This window comes from Corvus cornix, chromosome 8, assembly GCF_000738735.6.
Source record: "Corvus cornix cornix isolate S_Up_H32 chromosome 8, ASM73873v5, whole genome shotgun sequence".
In the NCBI taxonomy this organism is placed as follows: domain Eukaryota; kingdom Metazoa; phylum Chordata; class Aves; order Passeriformes; family Corvidae; genus Corvus; species Corvus cornix.
Genome location: NC_046338.1, coordinates 15,671,665 through 15,692,411, shown reverse-complemented (window position 1 = coordinate 15,692,411; position 20,747 = coordinate 15,671,665). Strand labels below are relative to the sequence as shown.

Sequence of the window (20,747 nt, the reverse complement as noted above, 5' to 3'; positions counted from 1 at the left end):
ATCAATAGTTTCTCAAATACAGATGTAAAATTTTGAAATAATCACTGACTTTAGCAGAGTGTAAGATTTAAGTAACAGATTACAAGTCACTCTAGAATGCTGTATTAAACCTTATCCATGCATCACTCTGATGTATAAATATGCTGTAAGTGTTTCTTTGTCTGTATCTTCCCTTTTATCTTATTTTGGATCTTGCTGCTCTTGATTATTGCTCCTAGTCTCTTACTGGAATAGATTTGCTTGCTCAGGAGCAACATTAGCCCTTCAATGTGTAGAATGGAGGCAATCCAGCATTACAGAGATATCCTTATGTTTCAAAGAGACAGAAGATCCCATCTTCAGAACCAAAATGTATGTGTAATGCTCAGCAGCTCTTCTAGTGTTGGAGCCTGAATACAAAGTATTTCAATGCATCTTCTGAGTACAGAAGAAATGACACTGCCTGTAAAACTGATCTGCAAAGCTGTCATGGGATCTCAGAGAACCTACACACGACCAAGCAAAGATGATCGTTATCTCTGAAATGTTTAAGTCCAAATAGGTTGACCTGAATGTTACTGCAGCAAGTAAAGTACAAAGGGAAAAGCCTCCCATGAGATGATGGGCTTATTAACAGACTGCTTTTTCATTTTTAGAAAACAGATTACAACCTCCCTCCATTAAATTTAGGTCCGAAAATAATACAACGGATTTGAAATTAGATCATATAGTACACTTGTAGAAAGGTCACAAATGAGTCTAATATGTTTAAAGATGGTCCTATGACTACTTTTTAAAGAACTACTGGATAACTGGGACTGGATTAAAACTGGGGATTTTCTGCCCCTTCTGCCCATCCCATCCAGACACTTGGATTCTTTTAAGCTCTGCTTTTTAGAAACATAATCAGCATGCTCAAGCCTACAGTTCAAACTTGCCAAACTAACTCACTACTGAGCACAAAAAAAAAAAGAGAGAATGAATACCCACCATTTCCATCCTGTTTGTTGAAGTGGCTGGCAATGCTTTTGTGCTTTCCAGTTTGCTCTCTCCAGCCCAGTTACTATATACTCCCAATCTGGTAGGCTCATTTAAGCATTTACCAATTGCAAATACAAGATTCAATCATAAATTTTAATTACATGCCTCAATCTAAAGCAAACCAGAATTTATCTTCTCTACCTAGTCTGATCAAAGTCTCCTAACAATGTCTAATATTACAGCCTGAGTGTTTAGTTAAGTTTTTCAGCCTGTTATAAGGTGACTTACCAAGGGTTTATTAGAAACCTAATTTATGTATGTCTTTTGATCCATTTGGGTCAGCTGATTATTAGATTTAAGTGTACCTGATGTTAAGTACATGGCCCCAGAGGATGTAGACTCCAAGGGTTTTCAGGAGCTGAGGGACTGTGGTGGATGGACAGCATTCCCAGGACCTTAGTCATAATGTGCACTCCAGATATTTCTTCTATTTGCCCCCAGCTAGTACATTTACAGGTCACTTTCAGATAAGGCTACCTGGGACAGAAGGAACTTGATGGCACCTCTGGTCCATTGAGTCTAAACTCATTTTCTGGGAGAAAGCAATGCTCCCTGCTATCTTTTCAAGGTATAAGGAATTCATACAGTAGGCAGATACAAAATTATCTGCCTCTTCACCAACACCTAGCCCAAATTCAGTCAAAACCATGAAGTTCCTTTCCAACACTTTCTGGTTAAAATCAGTTATAAAGGGGAGCAATGTAATTCCCAGATGCCTACTCTTCAAGCCAAACCTTCCTTTTAGTAACTTCACTGACCCAGGTAAGTGTTGGCTCAGCTAAGATCTTAAAACATTTCGATTTTACTACTGTCTGGACACAAAAACATCTAACCAAGCTACTCCATGCTATTTGTTAGAGCTACTCTTGTGTTTACTCTTAGTTTGGAAATTAATCTCCTTAATGATTTAGTAAAAGTAAATGGAAAGAACGGCTAATGAGTAATGAATGAAAGGTGAAGGGGCAGGGAAGTAGAGGATCTTCCCCTCCCTTTTTTCTAATTTGAGAACTACGACTGCCTTATACTCAACAAAATGTGTTGTGGGGAGGGGTTTGTTAGTTTCTGGATTTGGTTTTGTTGACTTTTTTGATTTTGTTTTGTTTTCTTTCATTTAAAAGGTTTGGATGTTTCACTTGAATTAAGGGATTCTTAGAGTATGTATTTTATTACACAGGAAAGAGTATGTAATAAGTTGAACTCATTTAGAGGTTAGCAAACACTTTCCCTCTACCTCCTTGGAAAAATTCTGGCGCTATCGAGAGAGTGAGTGCAAGTACTTAAAATTCAGATATAAGAATAAGTGTGGCTTTATTTTTAATTTCACTTTATTCTATCAGTTGCTACTGCTAGATTACACTTTCATAAAGAAAAATTTCCATGTGTTTCTTATGTGTATGTATACCAATGCAGGTTATGATAACTCTATCAGAATACTACACACATCTTATTGAAGCATTTGGCACAGATCTTTTTACTGCTAACTAGAACTAGATGACCAGTTCAGAACATACTTGGCAATCCTGCCTTTTTTGAAATTATCATGCACATTAAAATGTTAAACTAATGGATCTACCTTTTTGAGTGGAGCTAGGAAAAACATCAGACACCAGTCAGTGTCCTACCAAGCTTTGCTGCTAAGTGAATCCCACATGGTCAAAGATTACTAGATGTACTAAATTTAGTAAGCCGGATTTATTATTTAGGTTGAGCTGCATCTGCACAAACTGATAAAACAATCACTTCAGTGGGTATCAAACCACAACAAAAAATTGTATAGTAATTTGTAGTAGATTTGATGTAACTATTTAACAAAAATATAACCCAAACTAAAAATACTGAAATTGCATACTGTTTATACATTGTACAGTCACATTACAGCAATATGAAAATCCACAGTCATTTAATGATCTATAGGCATTCCAAAGCCTTACCTTTGAAGAGCCATTTGAGTACATCTGTATCATATTTTCTGCTCCCTGTTTTACCTTCAGTTCTATATCCAACTGCTTCTTTAAGGCCATCAATCTGTTGTTCGTAGAAAACCGAGGATCGCTATTTGGAGTATCAGGAGTGCTAGGGCAATCTGTGAATTAAAGGTGAGATATAAGTGTGCAGGAAAAAAAACAGGAAGAAAACACCCAAACCACTCCCCAAAACCCACCTTATACTCTATTCTATGAAGTTACAGATTAAACAGAATTGGAACATTGAGAATTAAAACTGACCCTCCTGTCCAGAGCTACTCTGCAACAGCACTGCAAATGCGCCTTAACATGAAAAGCCGCCTGAATGCCCTGTGACTCCTACACACGTCCTAATTCACATGAATCACTTCCGGGACTGGGCAAACAGGCAGGTTTGCAGCTAAGTCTATTTTTATTTCAAAGAAGACTTATTTCTTCTAGAATGTCTTGAGTCAATTAAAAATGAAGTTTTCCATTAAGCTTTCTTATACCCTTGATTTTAAATCTAAGTGTTTTAAAAACAAACTTGGATAACAGTAGTAGATTCTAATGAGCACTGTCTGAATACAGCTCTTGAGTAGCACCTCATCAATTTCAGTGTGAATACTGCAGACAGTGTTTATGTCAAAATTAGGAACAGATAAAATAAGCCTTTTTCTTATTGTAAAGCTGAATGCTTTCTGCTCTGGAGTCGTAACAGAATTCTGGGACAACTGGATATATAGGCAGACAGATTATTGAACAACTGACTGATTTGTGGGAAGGATAAATCTTTTTCATTTGACAATATTACTGTGTTTGGGTCTCCATCTTGTTGGATTAATTTAATGGAATGCAAGTTAGTTTTATCAATGAAATTATAAAGTCCAACTCCTTAACTTTTCATAACCAGTCTATTATATAACTTCAATTTCAGCTCTTGCAACATGAACTGTTAGCAAACTGAAAAAGAAGTGGCCACTGGACTATTTCCAACACACCTGTCCTTAGAGCTAACTATCTTCCCTAACATTTCCAATGATTTTTCTTCCAACCTTTTGATAAAAGAGGACCAATTATTTCCACCGTAATAATTTTTAAAAATTTTTGTTTCTTCTACCCCAACAACTGAGAGAACACCTTCTCTATGGACAAATGACACTGGTCTCCTGGAAGACAGTATTTACTCAATATGAACAGTAAAATCTTTTCCCCAATTGTAAAAATCCTCCTTGTATTAAAACTAGGATGAGGAATCAAGTTCCTGAAATCCTCAATTACCAGAAAACACGGCAGTGCACTAGTAATTTACAAATTTTTACTTATGAAGTGTCATGGGGAGATGTCTTATCTGCCATTTCATATATCTTCTGTAAAAGCTTCTGATAACTACTTTTGGAGATTTAATACATTTTGCTTCCAGGTTTGCTGGGTAATTTCCTCCTAAATTGCAATCTTTGCCGAGGCTACATACAGATTTCATGTAAGGGTTTTAATTTCCTCTGCTGCTAATTCACTCTTCACTTCAAGCCACTTCAACTCTCTTACTGCATCCTCACTACTTAAAGGTAGGACAGAAAATACCAGATGTTAAAAAAAAACCCCAAAAAACAAAACAAAACCAAACCCAACAAAAAACCACCACCAAAGAAAACACCAAAAAACTGCATTACTCCTCAGCTGTTTTGTCATTGATCCTCTCCGCAATGTTTAGGCTTGGTTCCCCTGTGGAACTGCACTTGAATAGCTTTACCTTAAATCTGTTATTAGTAAAACAAAGATTAACAAAATGCTTTCCTATCACTTACGTCTTCACTTTCAACTAATCCTCACCTAATAATCTATTCAAAATGAGAACAAACATGAACTTGAAAGTCACAGTGTCAAGTCTCCTTGTAAAGTAGATTCACCGTATAAATGAATATTTACCAACTTCAGATATATGATGCAAGCCTCTACCACTTAAAGATCCTGGCCCTCTGATGATCCCTGTGAAGACTGTGGGGCTCCTTAAGTCTGTTTTCACAGCTTTTGAAGATGTACACAAGCAGCCTTCCTTTGCATTAAAACAACACTCAAGTTGCAAGTTGAGGACTAATTAGAGATACCATGTTTCAGGCTACCCAGGCAGCTGTTATTATCTGCCTTTGCATGTCTCTGCTGTGAAGGTGTAACCACATCACTTACCTAGGTCATCTCAAGAGTTGGTCTGTATTTGTGGGTGTAACCTACCCTCTACTACTTAGTTAAAATTGTTGTACTACATGCTTTGTTAGTAACTAACAGCAAAGGAAAATTTTCTGCAATATGGACTAATTGCAAGGAAGAAGTAATTTTTTGCCTTCAGGCATAATAGCTGCTCACCAAACTCCCAAATATGGAACAATATGTTTCTTAATATATCATGTTTTTAAGAAGAAAAAAAAAATTACCAATAGCTTCTCAGAGATGCTTTCCAAGGGACTCCTTCTACCATCCCCCCAACCACCCTCCCCATTACTACTCAGTAAGCAGCTCGAGGCAGCTTCTTATAGAATTCATATTAACTTTTAAATCAGCCAGACAAACCGGTTCTATTGCAGAAAGCACTGACAGTCTTAGCAGCGACACTACAAGCTACATTTGTATTAGCTGTTTCCTTCTCTTTGTTCTGTAAGGTTGTAATGACTTTGCATGGCTAGCTATCTCAGATTTATTTGTGTAAAGCACTATACAGAGGGGGGTCAAATCTCCTCTGAAGGCATTTAGTTATCTTCATAGTACAAATAAGTAATAAATTCATCCAGGCAATTGAAATCAATGGGATTGATGTATATGGTTGAAGTTAAACAAGAGTTAAGTACTAACACCAAACTGGTATTTCACTCAAAGTAGGGACTGAGGAACAGAAGAGGTTCTCCAGTTTGCCCCATTTTTTGGTCAATAAGGGCAGTACCAGACTTGCCGTTTTGGATACATTCAAGTACGGCTTTGCATCAGACAGCAAGGGCTTTGCTGGGGTACAGGTTCGGGCTTCTAGGCCCAAATATTCTTGACAGTGAATATCAAGTGAAGTAATAGATGCATTTCAAGTGAACTTGACTTCAACAAGCAGGCATGCTATTATGCTGAAGAACTATGAATGCTTTTGCTTAACACTACTGAGTTTTTTGCAGCTTGTTAGCACACATCCAGGATGCTGGAAGAGCTGCAGTGCTGCTTCCCCAGCACCTGAAATATACTGTTTTCATAAAAATATACTCATCAGACCTAAAATAACTTAATAGGGATGGTTTAACTGATTTTTTTTTTTAATATTTGGATTACATGAGGACAATGGCAGTTTCCAGTCTGAAATGCTTATCTGAACTGCGATCTTTGCTCTTCTGAAAACCTTTTCAGTTTGAGTTTGTACACACTCAACCAGCAAAACCTTCTTGCTTCTAAACTGCCTTTTACCATCACTGCCATCTAAATTATATTTATAAAGAGTAGTTACGTAACTCTACTCTTCTGAGACTGCTGCTCATTCCTTTGGGATCTCCTCCCCAGATGCTACATATGCTATTTCTTCAGTAAGCTCAGTGTGAAATCTAGGATCCCACATAACTTTCTGAATTTGGGTTCCCAGATGGTACTGCAGCATGCTGCTTAAGTACTCAATTAGCAGCAAGTACCCTTTGGTAAATAGTTAATTTTAATCTTATCTGAGGATATTTCATTGCTGTTAGCCTCATCAGTGTCATACCCAACAGAAATACCTGCAATGCATTTAGGCATTGCTGAAGGGAGGAAGAAAGATGCATTATCAGGCTATTCTCAGGGAGACAGAAGGGTGAATCAGCACGTGAACTAAGCCATCAGTAGGTCCAAGGCAGCAGTGGACATTCTGCACTCAGAAAACATCCAGTGCTGACCTCCTGGAAACTTCTGAGGTTCACTTGTTATTTCCATTAGGTAATAGCTAATTTTAGCTACAAAAAAGTGTCAGGACATTGTTTCAAATTGCATCAATAATGTTACCCTACATTGAGGTTCCCAAAAGTTATCATGAAATTCTCATGGATATGAGCTTTGTATGTGGAGTCTGCTGTCTAAAACGTCACTACCTATACCAGTTTGGTTGCTACCTCTACCAGTTTCCATTAATTGGTCTTATGTGGACACTTTGGTGTCTAACAGGTTAACTTAGTCATTCACAAGAACAAAGAAATCCCCCAAACAGTCAGCTAATCATATTCTTAAACAAAACAATTTGTTTTCTTTGCAACACCTACAGCTAAATCTGATGTAAAGTGGATAGCTTCCATGCTAGTTAGGAGAACGGAAGAAAAGGCATGAACTTGTCTTTGAGTTTATTTTCTCCATGTTTTATCCAGTTTTATCAATTCGTTCAAAGGTTTTTCTATCATTGCACCTCTCTATCCACCTTAACTTCAGCTCTATGAAACAGACTAATTTCCCAATTTATAGATTTTCTATGTATTAGCTATATGTCTAATTAAATCAGTAACTTGCTATATGTAAGCAATTTCAGTCTTAAACCTCCCAGAGTTATATTAGAAACCACCATCTGTACTGCTACTTTTTGCACAAACACAAAAATACCCATTTAATCTCTGCTACTGTGTAGAAGCATGTTTTCAAGACAAACTTTCCTCATCTCTAAAATAGAAGTAATCATCCCCATGTGACACCTTACATCTCTCAGACTTTCAGCAGTAATGGTCACTAGGCTTGTTCTACTCATTTTATATTGCTGGATTCTGCTTCACTTTTGAGTGCTGACCTATGCATTTTTAAATTCCCCATCTTTGTATGACTAATACACTGCACAGCAAGGGCAGACTTGGGTACAAAGTCCCACTTCTAAAACAAGCTTAGATTCATCGGCAACCCCTATAAGGTAAAGTACACCTATGTTATGCTAAAAGTTGTTTCTGCATCTCATACCCACTGTCAGATCTACCCTCACATGCAGTAATATAGCTGTTTGACTAAACTGCAAAGTTTAGTACCAATTCTTCAAATAATTGTGAGCTTTCAGCTCTAGGCAAACTACCATAAAAACATCTAAACTTGCTTGGAACAGAATGCTATTAAAACACATTTTTCTACATTAGATTTGTTAACACTACATTTAATGGTTTTAACATATATTGATTACACTGTGATGATTACAAAACAGTTACACTAAAAATTAGTGGCTTGTTAAAAAGTAATAGATGTTACTGCTTGATACCATAAGCAACAGAAAGAGTCACAACTGCCTGCGTAACACTTTTCAGCTCTAAATTAGGAGCACTTTACAAACATATGTTCACACCCACTTTTCAGATACAGGAACAAGGAAAGATTAAATGACTGTTCTGAGTTACCAAAATGATCTTTCAGCCAGTCAACAAAACAGTCAAAAAATCTTTAGAGTTCAGGCCTGACAAGTCAAAAGGATCAGCTCAATGAATCTCAATCCTGACTTTGCTACTTAGAACCCAAAAAAACCTACACAATATATTCTGTTAGACAGGGAAAAGCACAGGGCTTTAATACTGAAAAGTATTAAAGTTCACAAAGAGAACACAGACCTTGACTGCCATAGCTCTTGAACCCTCTTTACCTTATTTTCAGCATTCATGATCTGTGGAGACGAAAAATTTCGCATATATTTCCTTCTCTCTTTTAAATAACTTGTTACTAAGTGACCAGAAGAAGGTCAAACACAAGCTAAAGTGAAAAGCAGCAACCACGATTAAAGATAACCTGTGGAAACAATGCACTTATTTGGGGAGCTCCCATATTCACCAGTAAATGGTTATTAAATTCACTGCATATTCTTGCAAACACAAGAATTCTCAAAGTGAGATATCTGTGACCTGTCCACATGGCAGCGACCTTTAGGGTTATGTATCTACATACTTCCTCAATATTCCTTAATATTATGTGTGTGTGTATATATATATACACAGGCACACATGCACAGTTGGCACATCATAATTTTTGTATTACCAATATCATTTTGCAAATGCGAAGCTCACTAATAACTTACTTCAAGCCCAAGATTTCAGTATTAAAAATCAGAATATCACCAAGACGACTTGCAGCCATTAGTCTCAAGACAGACAGAACATTTACTGATAGTGCTCCCCCTCCATGAACTACTGACCATGAATGAGGAAGGAGACAAGAACTTAAATTACAAGGCAAACAGTAAAAAAACCTCAAGCATTTCAACTTTGGAGGGTGGACGCTTGCAAATTTTTGATCTAAAAAGAGATATTAACGGAATTAAAGATTGCATTTTTTTTTTCCCTCAAGAACATTATGCAAAATATTCTATTAAAATGGGTCTTGCATAGGAATACCTGATGTGATATTTTGCAGAGAAGATTAAGATCTCATCAGAACTAATAAGTATTTTCTTGCATATTTCCATGATTAAGACTATACGACCTATCTACCAATAACACCTAGAACAGAGTGGAATTTAAAAACACAGTCGTAAGAAGTTTAGCATGCATCAAAAGCATGTAGAAGCACCTAACATCAACCCTGATCTTTTATCCTTTGAATGTCTCCTGCATTTCCTGAGACACGCACATGACAATATTGCTCATTAACACATTATGATAAGGCTTTTAAAACTGCTACACTTGGAAAGGAGCATTCCAACAAGAGCATTCTGTGCTCATACACTTCTCAAGTTCTACTACTAGATGGATTTTGCAAATTTATTCTGCACAGATTTTTAATATTTGGTCTATACAGTTTGTATACAATTCCCTTTCTGTTCCACTCTTCCTGTTCTTTTAAAAGCCACACTCCTGGCAACACCGAAGCCCATTTTCATAAATCTTGGCTGACATGGAACAGAATGCTTCCTGCCTACCAAAAGCCCAATGGCTATCTAGAAGCATATATTATTGTATACATTTTCATTTCATGCTGCAGCAAACACTTTGCCTTACTAGTTCCAGCTGTGTCCTTGCTTCACCTCTTGTATCTTGCACAGATAAAAAGCAAAAAAGAGCAGGGAATCCAGAGAATACTGCACAGGCCACTACAGATACTTGAGCATCTTTGCAGTATGTCATTGGGCCAGACTATGAATTGCTGACATCACCTGCCAGTATTTTCCTAAATTCTCACTGTAACCAAACTTTCATTACAAGGATGATGCAGACTTCTATTCTACTGCCCAAGCTTCCTCAGGCTTGGCATTCACTTCACATGAACCTTCAATGGCTTGTGCACATTCATTAACTTTTTGCCAAGAGGAGTCTGTGCAATGTGAAATCACCAGGCTGGCAGTTATCTCCCAGGTCATTCCACAAAGCTGAAAGAGGACTGTTTACTTTCACAACATTCCATCTTAAAATACCAACCCTGGTATTTTTAAAAAATAACATTCAAAATTAGTATTGACTCACTGCCATGCCACAAAAAATACTAATTAAAACCATTAACTACAGCCATTCTCTGAAAACAATTTCAAATTGTCTTTAAAATGGTAGCTTTGCTGTGGAAAAGGCCAGAGACTTAACAAACTGTAAAAAATGTCACTGTAAGAAATGTTTGATAATAACAGCATAACAGAAAAACATTTTCTAATATAAGACTTAAGTTAAAAAAACCAAAAACCAACAAAAATTTTAAGTATAAATGTTGTAATATTTTCCCCATTGAATAAAGAGGTGCATTAGTGCTGATGACTACAGTATAATTCAGAGAAAGTCACTGGAAGAGTTCATGAAATTTACTTTCATACGGTGAGAAAAGCTATTAGGAAACATTACAGTGACTGAGAAAATATTTTAATATACTAAGAACTGAAAGTAAGGAACTCATAGTCCATAAAATACAGTGTTCCCTAGAAAACAGTTTAAAACTCAAAGGTACTAGATACTGATTTGTGAATCAAAACAAAGGGACACATGTAAGTAACAAGCTCACCAGCTACAGATTTGCTTGTTCACAGAGCAATTTTTTCAAGTGAAATGGGGAGAGCTTATCTCAGCTACAAAGAAAAACTGGTTTCACAGCAACGCATGGTACCTGCAACATCTTCAAGATCCGTTACAACAATGTGTGCATTTAGCTCCTGTAACTTATGATGCAAGTCTTCTAACTTCTTATTCGATTTTTTCAAAATGTTGTCCACATATGCCAAGTTCTTTTTATCCGTTGTGACCCTCCTGAGGTTCTCTGCTCCCTCCTTGATTTTAAGTTCCTTTCTTATTTCTCGCTTGATTTGGTCCTTTATTTCATCCAGCTTCTGCTGTACCATTGTATCTGAGAAGTCCAACTTCTGGCCAGTACTCACATTCTCAGAAGTTACGAGACCTTTGGCATCCCCCTAGGAAGAAAAACAGTAATATAATCACCAGGCAACACTGTTTCTGACAACACACACTTAAAGTGACCAGGACTCAGGTCCTTGTACGTTAACTCTGTAAGGCCATTCACTAACCACAAGTTACACTCCCACTGACCTAAAGCAACAATATCACAAGATATGACATGTTAACTGGAGTTATATTTTACAACAGATTTCTTTTAAATTTAATGACATCTTTACTATGCCTATTTTTAACACCAAGAAATTCAAATACTTTTGGATTTGTCATGGCTGCTTGCCTGGCATTTATATGCCTCAGAGCTAATAAGTCATGTTTGTAATTTATAGGTTCGTGTTTTAATAGACAAGATGGATAGAGGAAAAAAGACTAACTTTTAATAATTACAATCTATGATGAATTTTTATACATTCATTAGAATAGGTTCCTTTTAAAGATTGTTAAAAAAAAAAGATTATAAAACCATACTGATGTTTGCAGTTGTTTAAAGAAATACTGGCATCTTTATGAAGATTGTCAAGTTGTTACTGGAAATACATTTGCTAGGTCTTTTTATGTTTTTAATCCTTCAAGTAAAGCCTTTCACTTTAAAAAGTAATAATGATTAAAAAAATCAAACCTTACTTTTTTGTGCAGGCAAGCTAGGCTGAAATGAAAAAAAACGTTGCAGTGATGGAACAGGAGTTGGTGTAGTGAGGGAGCGGGGGATGAAAAGTCTTCAGACCCTCAGTACACAGAAGGCCACCACTGTGCCTACTATACATTTGCATATCACTGAGAAGTAAGAGCACAAAGGGTGCGCTATAGAACCGACATCAGCAAAGTCCACATACAATTAATTACATACGTCATAAGATTTCTGTGCCTTACACACAGACCCTGGACAATGAGGAGATGTTACGTCCTACCCAAAAAAATCTCAGCTAGAGCTAAATGAGTGCAGATCAAAGAAGGGTACTACTGGACTTAGAATTTGATCCCGTTCTAATTCAGAATTTACTTAATAAATGTCTGGCCTGATTTGCACATATATACCCAAAACACCAAAATTCCAGCAAATTTTCCTGAACACAATGACAAAATTGTCTAGACTTCTGCAAAATGGAGTGGACAAAAAGGTATTTTAAAGCATAATTAAAATGTTGAAAGTTTTTGGTGTAGAACTAGTTGTCATCACCATTTGCTGTTGGAAAAAACAACGATACAGCAGAGTAAACAGTAGAAGAAAACATTCAGGAGGGAGTTCAAGGAGCACAGAACACAAAACCACTAGAGATACTCCACAGTAACTTGTAATACAAAAGAATTTGGATCACGAAGGTTGTGCCTGGGCCCTACATGTCAACAGATAATGTTGGTCAAGCTATTTCAATCTGTGCATATTCCAGCAATACTGCCTTCCATAAGCAAGATCCAATCTACTAGTCCTCAACTATAACTTTACAGGTTTCCTGAATCTCTCATTAAAACATTTCTACCCATAGCTTCTACTTTTAGTACAAGAAGTTAATAACTCAAAGATTCTTAAGTATTTAAAGTAGTCAGAAGCCCAATCTTGCTGCAGAATTTGACTATCAGTTAAAAAGAGAACAAGTAAGCAATTTAGAAATGACAAACTAAGTAAGAAATGAAAGGGAAAAAAACCCATGCAAATTTACTTTAAGTGCACTTGTGAGTGCTTTTCTGTCAGTGCAGATTAAAATAAATAATTATGCATATGTAGAGAGGCTATTAATAGCTGTACTGGGAAATACATGGCATTGTTTCCATATATAGGCATATAAAATAGAATCAATTTTTTTTTTTTGAATAGAATAATCAATAGCAAAAAGCAACTAGTACAAAGGTTCATATCCATAATGAAGGAAATGAATGCATACAAATTGAGTGTTTTGTTTTGAGAAAACGGAAACTGAAAATAAATTGATATAACAACTGTATGGCAAACTATTTAAGTAGTAAGTATATCTAAATCAGATTAAGATCTTTGACTTCCCTGTCTAACACATAAAAATTAAGGATGTCAAAAAAGAGCATCAAGATTAGTATAATACTATTCGGCCTTTAAAAAAAGAGACGTAAAAAAAGTCTGCAAATAAAAAGCATGCATTTTTACAGCACAATTATTCATGCCTGCTCTACAAGCTTTCTAGAAATAAACTTCCTTAAAGCACGATGCTACACTTTTTAAAGTTCAAAGGAGAAAGACAAATGAGAAGTGTAAAAAAAGCCAAATCAAGTAACAAAAACACCAAAACCCACCCTAAACCCAAAAGAAAACCTTTATTTTATGCTGTAATAGCACCCAAAGTTTGCTAAAATTATGCCAAGTATGTACACTTCTCAAACAGAACAATGTAATTAAGAGATAAATAATTCAGAAATATTATTCACTGTGGTTTACTAAAGAGACTTCAGTTAATTGTTCATCCATTGAACAATAATGTATTTTGTTACAGGGGAGGTTTTCATCCCTCTACAAACCCTATATTCCATCTGTTAAAGTCATGTTACGTTCTCCCATAAACAGGTTTTTGGAGACCTTGTTCCAGATAGAGTTCTTAGTAAGTCTTCAATGAAATTAAATCTCCATGATCATTAGTAATTTGCCTTCCAAATTTTCAGTAATTGAGTTAAAGTTCTCCTCAGCCTGAGCAGTCTCAGCAGCATCTTTGTCCCTGGATTTAAGGGTTTCAGAATAGAGTTGCTTTCTTCAATCTGCTTTTGAGACAGTAGAGAGTTCAATAGTGTGGATACTACCACTGAAAGCTGGTGACACTGCCTGTACATTTAAAAATTCTTTTTTAAATCCCCCCAAAAGCCACATACGATACTTCTTCTGTCTGTCCTGTCATCCAGAGGTAATTATACTTTTGAGCAAAAAGTATTCCCTCACCTAGTTATCCAGATATGTCACCTGGCACAAAGGTCACTGTGAAATAAATTCTTCCAAGGAGCCAACTGTGCACTCAGTGACCCTTGAAGGTCACCGTGAATGCAGAGCAAGAGTGTGTTCTGCAAGTGAAGCTGCTCTGGTCCTGCACTAATGTGTTTTGCTGCTGGGATGCAGCAAAGGTTTGAGACAGATGCTCATGCTGCAAAGATGAGCAGCCTCAAAAGTGTTCCAGTTAAAGATGAAGATAATAATCATAATAGCACAACAGAACAGAACGTCCAATAGTTAAATCAGAGAAATGAGGTAGGATTTTTTCTTTAAGAAAAGCACCTCCCAAATGCCAAACTCAAAACTATACTTTTAAACTGAAGTAACTTAAAATACAGGATATTCCAGCATTATTAGATGACATCCTATTACAAGTCTCTGCTTAGAGTTGAATGTTCTTTCAAAAAACAATTTTTCTCATTTGGATAAACTCCTTCCCAGGATGAACTTCACATCCTTTAGGCTGTAGGTGTTCTGTCCACTCAACCTGAAAATTAAGACTGTTAAAAGAAACAACTGTTAGAGGCAGGGCCCAAGTCCTTTCCCTTGCACTGCTCAAGCAGGCAGAGTGCAAAGACAGAAGAAATCATTCACCTTTCTATGCCAAGAAGCCATCAATGAATTTTGCACAACTCTTCCCTTTACTCTCCCTATTCAAATCACTTAAAATATCTTAAGAGTGGAACTGCTCTGAAGCGGATAATGACTAAACCATTCCTGCTGCAAAACAGAGAACAGACCCCACTGCTTTAAAATCCAAGGCAAAAGAATGGGCAGCCAGTTACTGATTCTCAGTTTCTTTTTAAATTCTGGTAGTGTTTTGGCTGCTGGTTAAAAGAGAGGGGCCAATCTTTGCTGGGTGGTCCCAGTACTGGACAGCTCAGCACAGCATCCTTCTGCCTTGTGCCACAGCAAACTGCCGGGGACCTGGTTCTTGGCCCGAGCAGCGGCAAAGGGCAGCGTCACCCACTCACCGTGGGAGGTGTGGACAGCAATGACAGGCAGCACTGCACAGCTCTTTGCAGTACCAAAATACATGTTTGGGAGTCACACTGCAGATTTCTGAAACAATTCAGTGTGCAATGAAACTGAAGGTAAGTTTACTATCAAGGACCACAAATTAGATACTACTGCTTAATAAAAAAAAAAAGGAAGAAGGAAAAAAGGAGTCCACTTACACAGCCTTCCCACTGCAACAGACTCAACCTCACTTTGATTGCTGGCTCAAAGACTATCTATTTACATAGATTAATTCAAGATGCCAGACTTCGACTTCTGTACTTCTGGGATGTTTTAAGTATAGTTGCTGAAAATAATGAGTAGTGGTCTGAGCATGTCTTTTAATAATACAGACTATTCTGGCTGACGTGGTGAAAGAAAGTAGTAATACTGTTTATGAAAACCCATGCGGGTTTTTCAAAAGCGCACTTTTGCTTTAGATCAATTCTGAACCAAGTAACTGGTGAAGCAGGTGCCTTGACATACTGCATTTATCACCAAAATCCCATTTAAGAATAAAACATATAAACTGCATGGCAGTGGCAATGGTACTGCTGAAGAGAGTGTCATGAAGCTGAACATATCAGAGAACCTGCTTAAGTTGTGTAAACTGAATGGCTTTGAATTCTAAATGACATTCTCAAACTGCCCCCACTTAGAAGATAACACTAAAACTCTGGGCATTAATAACTCCTGAAGACTTGCTCCTAAGAGCACAGTACAACTTCACTGTGCTATATCATATATTCATTATAGAGAATATTGATTAGAGCAAGAACTCAGATTCCTCATTTCTATTAGAAGCTATTATAGAAAGGTAAGTGGAGCCTTAAACTACACCATGCTTAACAGCTGGTGAGTGCTCATGCACAATATTATTCACATTTCACATTCACATGCTACTAGCACACACTAAGCCTGCCTTTAGAAAAAATCCCAAACCAGACCTTATCGAAACTCACAGTAAAACAGCCTATGTTTTTTCCTAAAGGTATTAGCATTTCTTTTCATATGCTCTTGACTTTTGGTAAGCATTTCAATAGACATTTAGACAATAAAAAAACCTGTTTGACAAATATAGTAAAAAATGCTTGGCTATTTAATATAAGCATACCTGTTTCAAATATAAAAATAGGACTTTCATCTTATGTATGATTTAAAAAAAAATCATAACCCAGAAAGACAAATATTAACTTGTAATTTAATTTTGAAGAGCTACAAGTACAGATTTGGAACTAGCAAGTATCTTAATATAATAATTTTCTGAGTAATTTGGGGGGGGGGGGGGGGGGAAGTTGCTTTTCTGAGCTAGCTGCCAAGATCCCCGAAGTTCTCTACAGTAATTCCTGAAACTAGAGTAAGTCTTTGATTTTAGGAACAATGTTAATCAATTGCAAACTTCCCCTCCCCCCGAAGTCATTCATGAAACCAGATGTGACGGCTTGTCTGTATTACTGGAACTACATGGACTATTTCCTCCTGCTCAGAAGCAAATGTGATTACGGTCAAGATCTCAGCACTCACCCAATGTCAAGAACTAAAAAACAAAAAAAAAAACAAAAAAACACCAACTTGGAGGCTTAATAGATTTTGGCATTAGTTCGCTGTGCTAACATGTCACAAATCAGGATTTAAATTTAATCTAAGTCACAGCTTTCTGCTTTGTAACAACAGGCTGTTTAAGGGAGAAATATCCATAGTCCACTACATTATACGTGGATGAATTCAAGCAGGCACTGATTAAATGGGGTTCAGTTCCTGTGCACAAGCAGTGAGCGCCCAACTGCACCTTTACAAGACGAAATAGATTTTAAAAAAAGGAAAAAAGTGTTCCTTAAAATACGGAGATCCTCAATCAGCTGGTGCCCTCTGCCACTTTCTCCCAGTTTGAGCTGTTGTCCTGATGAATACTTCAGGAGGAATGTTTGGTTTTACCCACACAATAGCTGCTGGGCTGCAGCACTTGGTCCTACAGCTCCTGTATGAAAAACTGTGTGGCCTGACTCAGCCAGAGCTCCTCATCTAAACAGGTAATAAAATTCCCTGGGGAGTCCTTGCTAACATCTAGCTTTCAGCACCAACAATCCCCGATTCTGCCAGAATTTTCTAACATATAGAGCGTGGCCACTAAAAGGTGCTCCAACAGCAGTAAAGACTTGCTTACAGAACTAGAAGTGGTGTCCACGCAGTGCTGTGCCAACATTGAGTAGAGAAAGGGGCGTAAGAGAGAGATTTCTTTGCTACAGAAGGGAAAGAAAACATTTTAAGAAATGCTGCCTTCAGCTGCTTCTCGTTGTAGCAGCTCCTGAAGATTTTATGCTAGAAGAGCCTGCAAGGAGGCTTGCAAAGAAACATGGCAATGAAAGAAAATCCTCATGCTGACCTTTCTCACAATCACAAGAACTCGATGGAGGCACAACACAGGTGATGAGTACCCAAATGGGAGATCAGCAAATGGCTACAGTATCCAAGAGGCATGACTAGATATTCTAGCAAAAGGCGTGCTACAAACACTTTAGCAGTTTCCAAACTTTTATCTGTAGTTCCTACTCCAAGCCAAAAAAATTCCAGTAGAGTCCAGCACAATGGAAACAAAACTCACCCTCTCTAGTTTCAGACGTGTAAAAGAAACAGCAAAATCCCAGTTCTCATTAATAGGGACTGCTGTTACAACCTTTGTTAACATGTGCCCAAGAAGAAGATCAGTATATGAAATTATGCCTATAACGATGCCTCTCCTCCATTCTCTATGAGACCTTGCTGTCTTAGTTTTCATTTAGCTTCTCATCATATATGAGAATAATATACTCAGAAGAAAACGACATTTTACATAAATAGTATGGTTTCAAGCAGACCACAAATGGTAGGTGAAGCTCTATTAAATGCCAAAATATAAACAATCCCTTTCAAGATACAGGGAAAAAGATTTTATGAAATATTAATACCATATTGCATGCTGAAAATATGGCCAATAATGATGTATCATAGAACTGTGCCAAGAAGACTGAAGTAATTCCCCTAAAACGCAGCCTCACCAAGATGCATGCAGTCAAAGCACCGAAATGATAATTTCTCATCTAATTCCTGTAACATTATCATGGCATGTATTAATAATGTGGTTAATATACCCACTCTCCTTGAAAAGATGAGGAAAATGGGTGGATTAAATGATAGTTCAATAAATAAAAGAAAAGCAAGTTCAAAGAAACACAAAATATTACAAGACTAAGTCCCTTAGTCACAAATCCTGAACTGGAGTTGAACACTTACTGTACTGGACCGGGCAGAGAAAACAGACGGTATCTGTGTCCTACTTCCTCCCACTGCCAACACAGGAACCTCATGCACAAACTTGTTTTGCATTTTCTAAATTTGAACAACAAAATTTAGTGTTCTTTTGACACATGTCTTGGTGAAAAAAATTTCAAGATTCCATAAAAATATGAAGACTGGTAAAGAGCAGAGAAATGAGTATTTCTCTGTCTGTTTGACAGTTTGAGGCTTCTTTAAAATAAAAATCCCTTAAATTTTAAAACAGATAGAAAAAATATGTATTGTGAGGGACTTAGGTATCCGTGAATTTTGGTTTTTTTGCTTGTTACCTGAAACACTTTCAAAAAAAACATAGAAGTTACTGTTTTCTTCATGAGAACAAATACAATTTTTTGTACCATATAAATATATAAACAACTTCATTCTAGTGGCCTAAAATTATTTCTTGAATATATACAGCATGTACTTTTAAAACACAGTGTATTTTAATACACTTGCCAAACCCTACATAAGGGTACCCACGGTATCCATTTCTTTTAGAAATTTATACACTCATTTTGAATTACTGCTAGAGACTGAAACAAGGAAGGAGGCTTGAGAGAAATTCTTATCACTAGACTTGTATCAGTTGACTTGACTGACTTCTCTGTAGTTATAATAAGCTAAAGTTTGGTGCAAGAAGTTGTTTTAATGCTTTGAAGTGCTTGAAGTCTAACCTAAGTTACTCAGGAAAACAGAATTATTTCAGATAAAGGTAAGGTCATGCAAATGTTGTGTGGCAAATTTGCCTCTAAGTACTAGTAATACAGAAACTAATCCGTCCACCAGGGAGAAACACTCTCCCCCTTCCCCATATTACTTCCACTATAACTAGTAAGATATCTATTGAAGTGTATGTTAAAGCAAAAACCTAAACTCAAGAATTTCTGCTGCTACTGAAAGTTAGTATAATTTTGCTTTATGTCACCCCAATATAAATACTTTTATTGCAGTTTTTTCATATAAAACATTTACCTGATTTTGTCTAACATTCTGAGCAGAGTAACATTATACATGTAGCTCAAGATGAAAAAATAATGTCACTACATTATCCAAACTACAGGATGCGATATTTAATTTGGTAGAAGAGATTTTCAAAGATGAAAAGGTCAAGTCAACAGACATGAGTCACAATCATGTCTTCTGACTTTGATAACTCGTCCTCAAACTCAATGTACATTGTACAAAGGTGATAATTTGTTGCGCATGCATCCAAAAATATACTTTCTTTAAAGTGAAGTTAACATTGCAACTACACATTTTCAACAGCTGTAATGCTAACATTAAGATAAACATATGTGATTAAATTTCTGCTTGTGAAGGAGTTTTAGTTACTACAGAAATATAAAAATAAAACCTCATGGAACCCAAACCCTAATTTATTGATAGTTACTGACAATAAGGTCCAATCCCATTGGTAAGGTATTTTTCTTGTATTATGATAAAAATGAATCAGAAAATAGCTACCACTAAAATGGTATTATTATCTGTCTCAGGTAATGCAAGAGATTGACCATTCTGCTCATCCACAAATCACAGTATCAGCTGTTGCCACATCTGTTAACTAGTGGTACTTCAGTGTAACACACTTCAACTAAACTGCAAGAGAAGAATGCTAAAATGCCTTAGTATAGAAACAAATCACTACAACTGGAACTCCTCTGTTCTTTCAGTGCAGGTTAAAAATCTTAAACATTAAAATGATGCAAAAGAAATCCTCAGATAATAAACAGGAATTTCTCAATAACACATGCAAGTATCAGGACATTGTTAAAGACCAATACATTGAATTTCTTTAATCTGAAAAGTACAATGAAGTGGTCCATGTATGAGAATCTTCATTTCTGTAATGGATAACTAGCAATTGAAAAGAAAAACCCTCTAAACTACTTTGTTTCTGGCAATTCCAACTTTCAGCACAGACAACGGATACATTAGTCCATTTAACTTTACTATATTTTACAAGAGCTATTTTTAGCCATTGCAAAACTAATGGAAGAGTTGAGAGTCTACATTCCACTCTAATTAAGCCATCATCTTTAGCAGCCAACTATTTAGTACATTATAAATGCAGCAATACATATCAGAGATAGTACTAACATCTGTTTTATAAGGCAAGAGGCCAAGTGGCTAAATAGTAGATCCTGGTGAAGGAACCAGATTTTTTGCCTTCTAGGACTGCGTGCAACAGTGGCT

General features: G+C 36.6%; 1 protein-coding gene across 4 annotated transcripts in view; it reads right to left on the bottom strand.

Moving 5' to 3' along the window:
- PKN2 (protein kinase N2) overlaps positions 1-20,747 on the bottom strand; it is a 55,494-nt gene that overhangs the window by 20,010 nt on the left and 14,737 nt on the right. For 2 of the 4 annotated variants that reach the window (XM_039556039.1, XM_010409068.4), the window contains exons 2-3: positions 10,995-11,295; positions 2,952-3,103 (exon numbers count right to left, since the gene is read on the bottom strand). In XM_039556039.1, the coding sequence (XP_039411973.1) occupies positions 2,952-3,103; positions 10,995-11,295 (453 nt within the window). Of the gene's footprint in view, positions 1-2,951; positions 3,104-3,181; positions 3,204-3,245; positions 3,267-10,994; positions 11,296-20,747 lie in introns of those variants that run through there. The other 2 variants (XM_019291586.3, XM_019291585.3) reach the window with 2 other exon arrangements.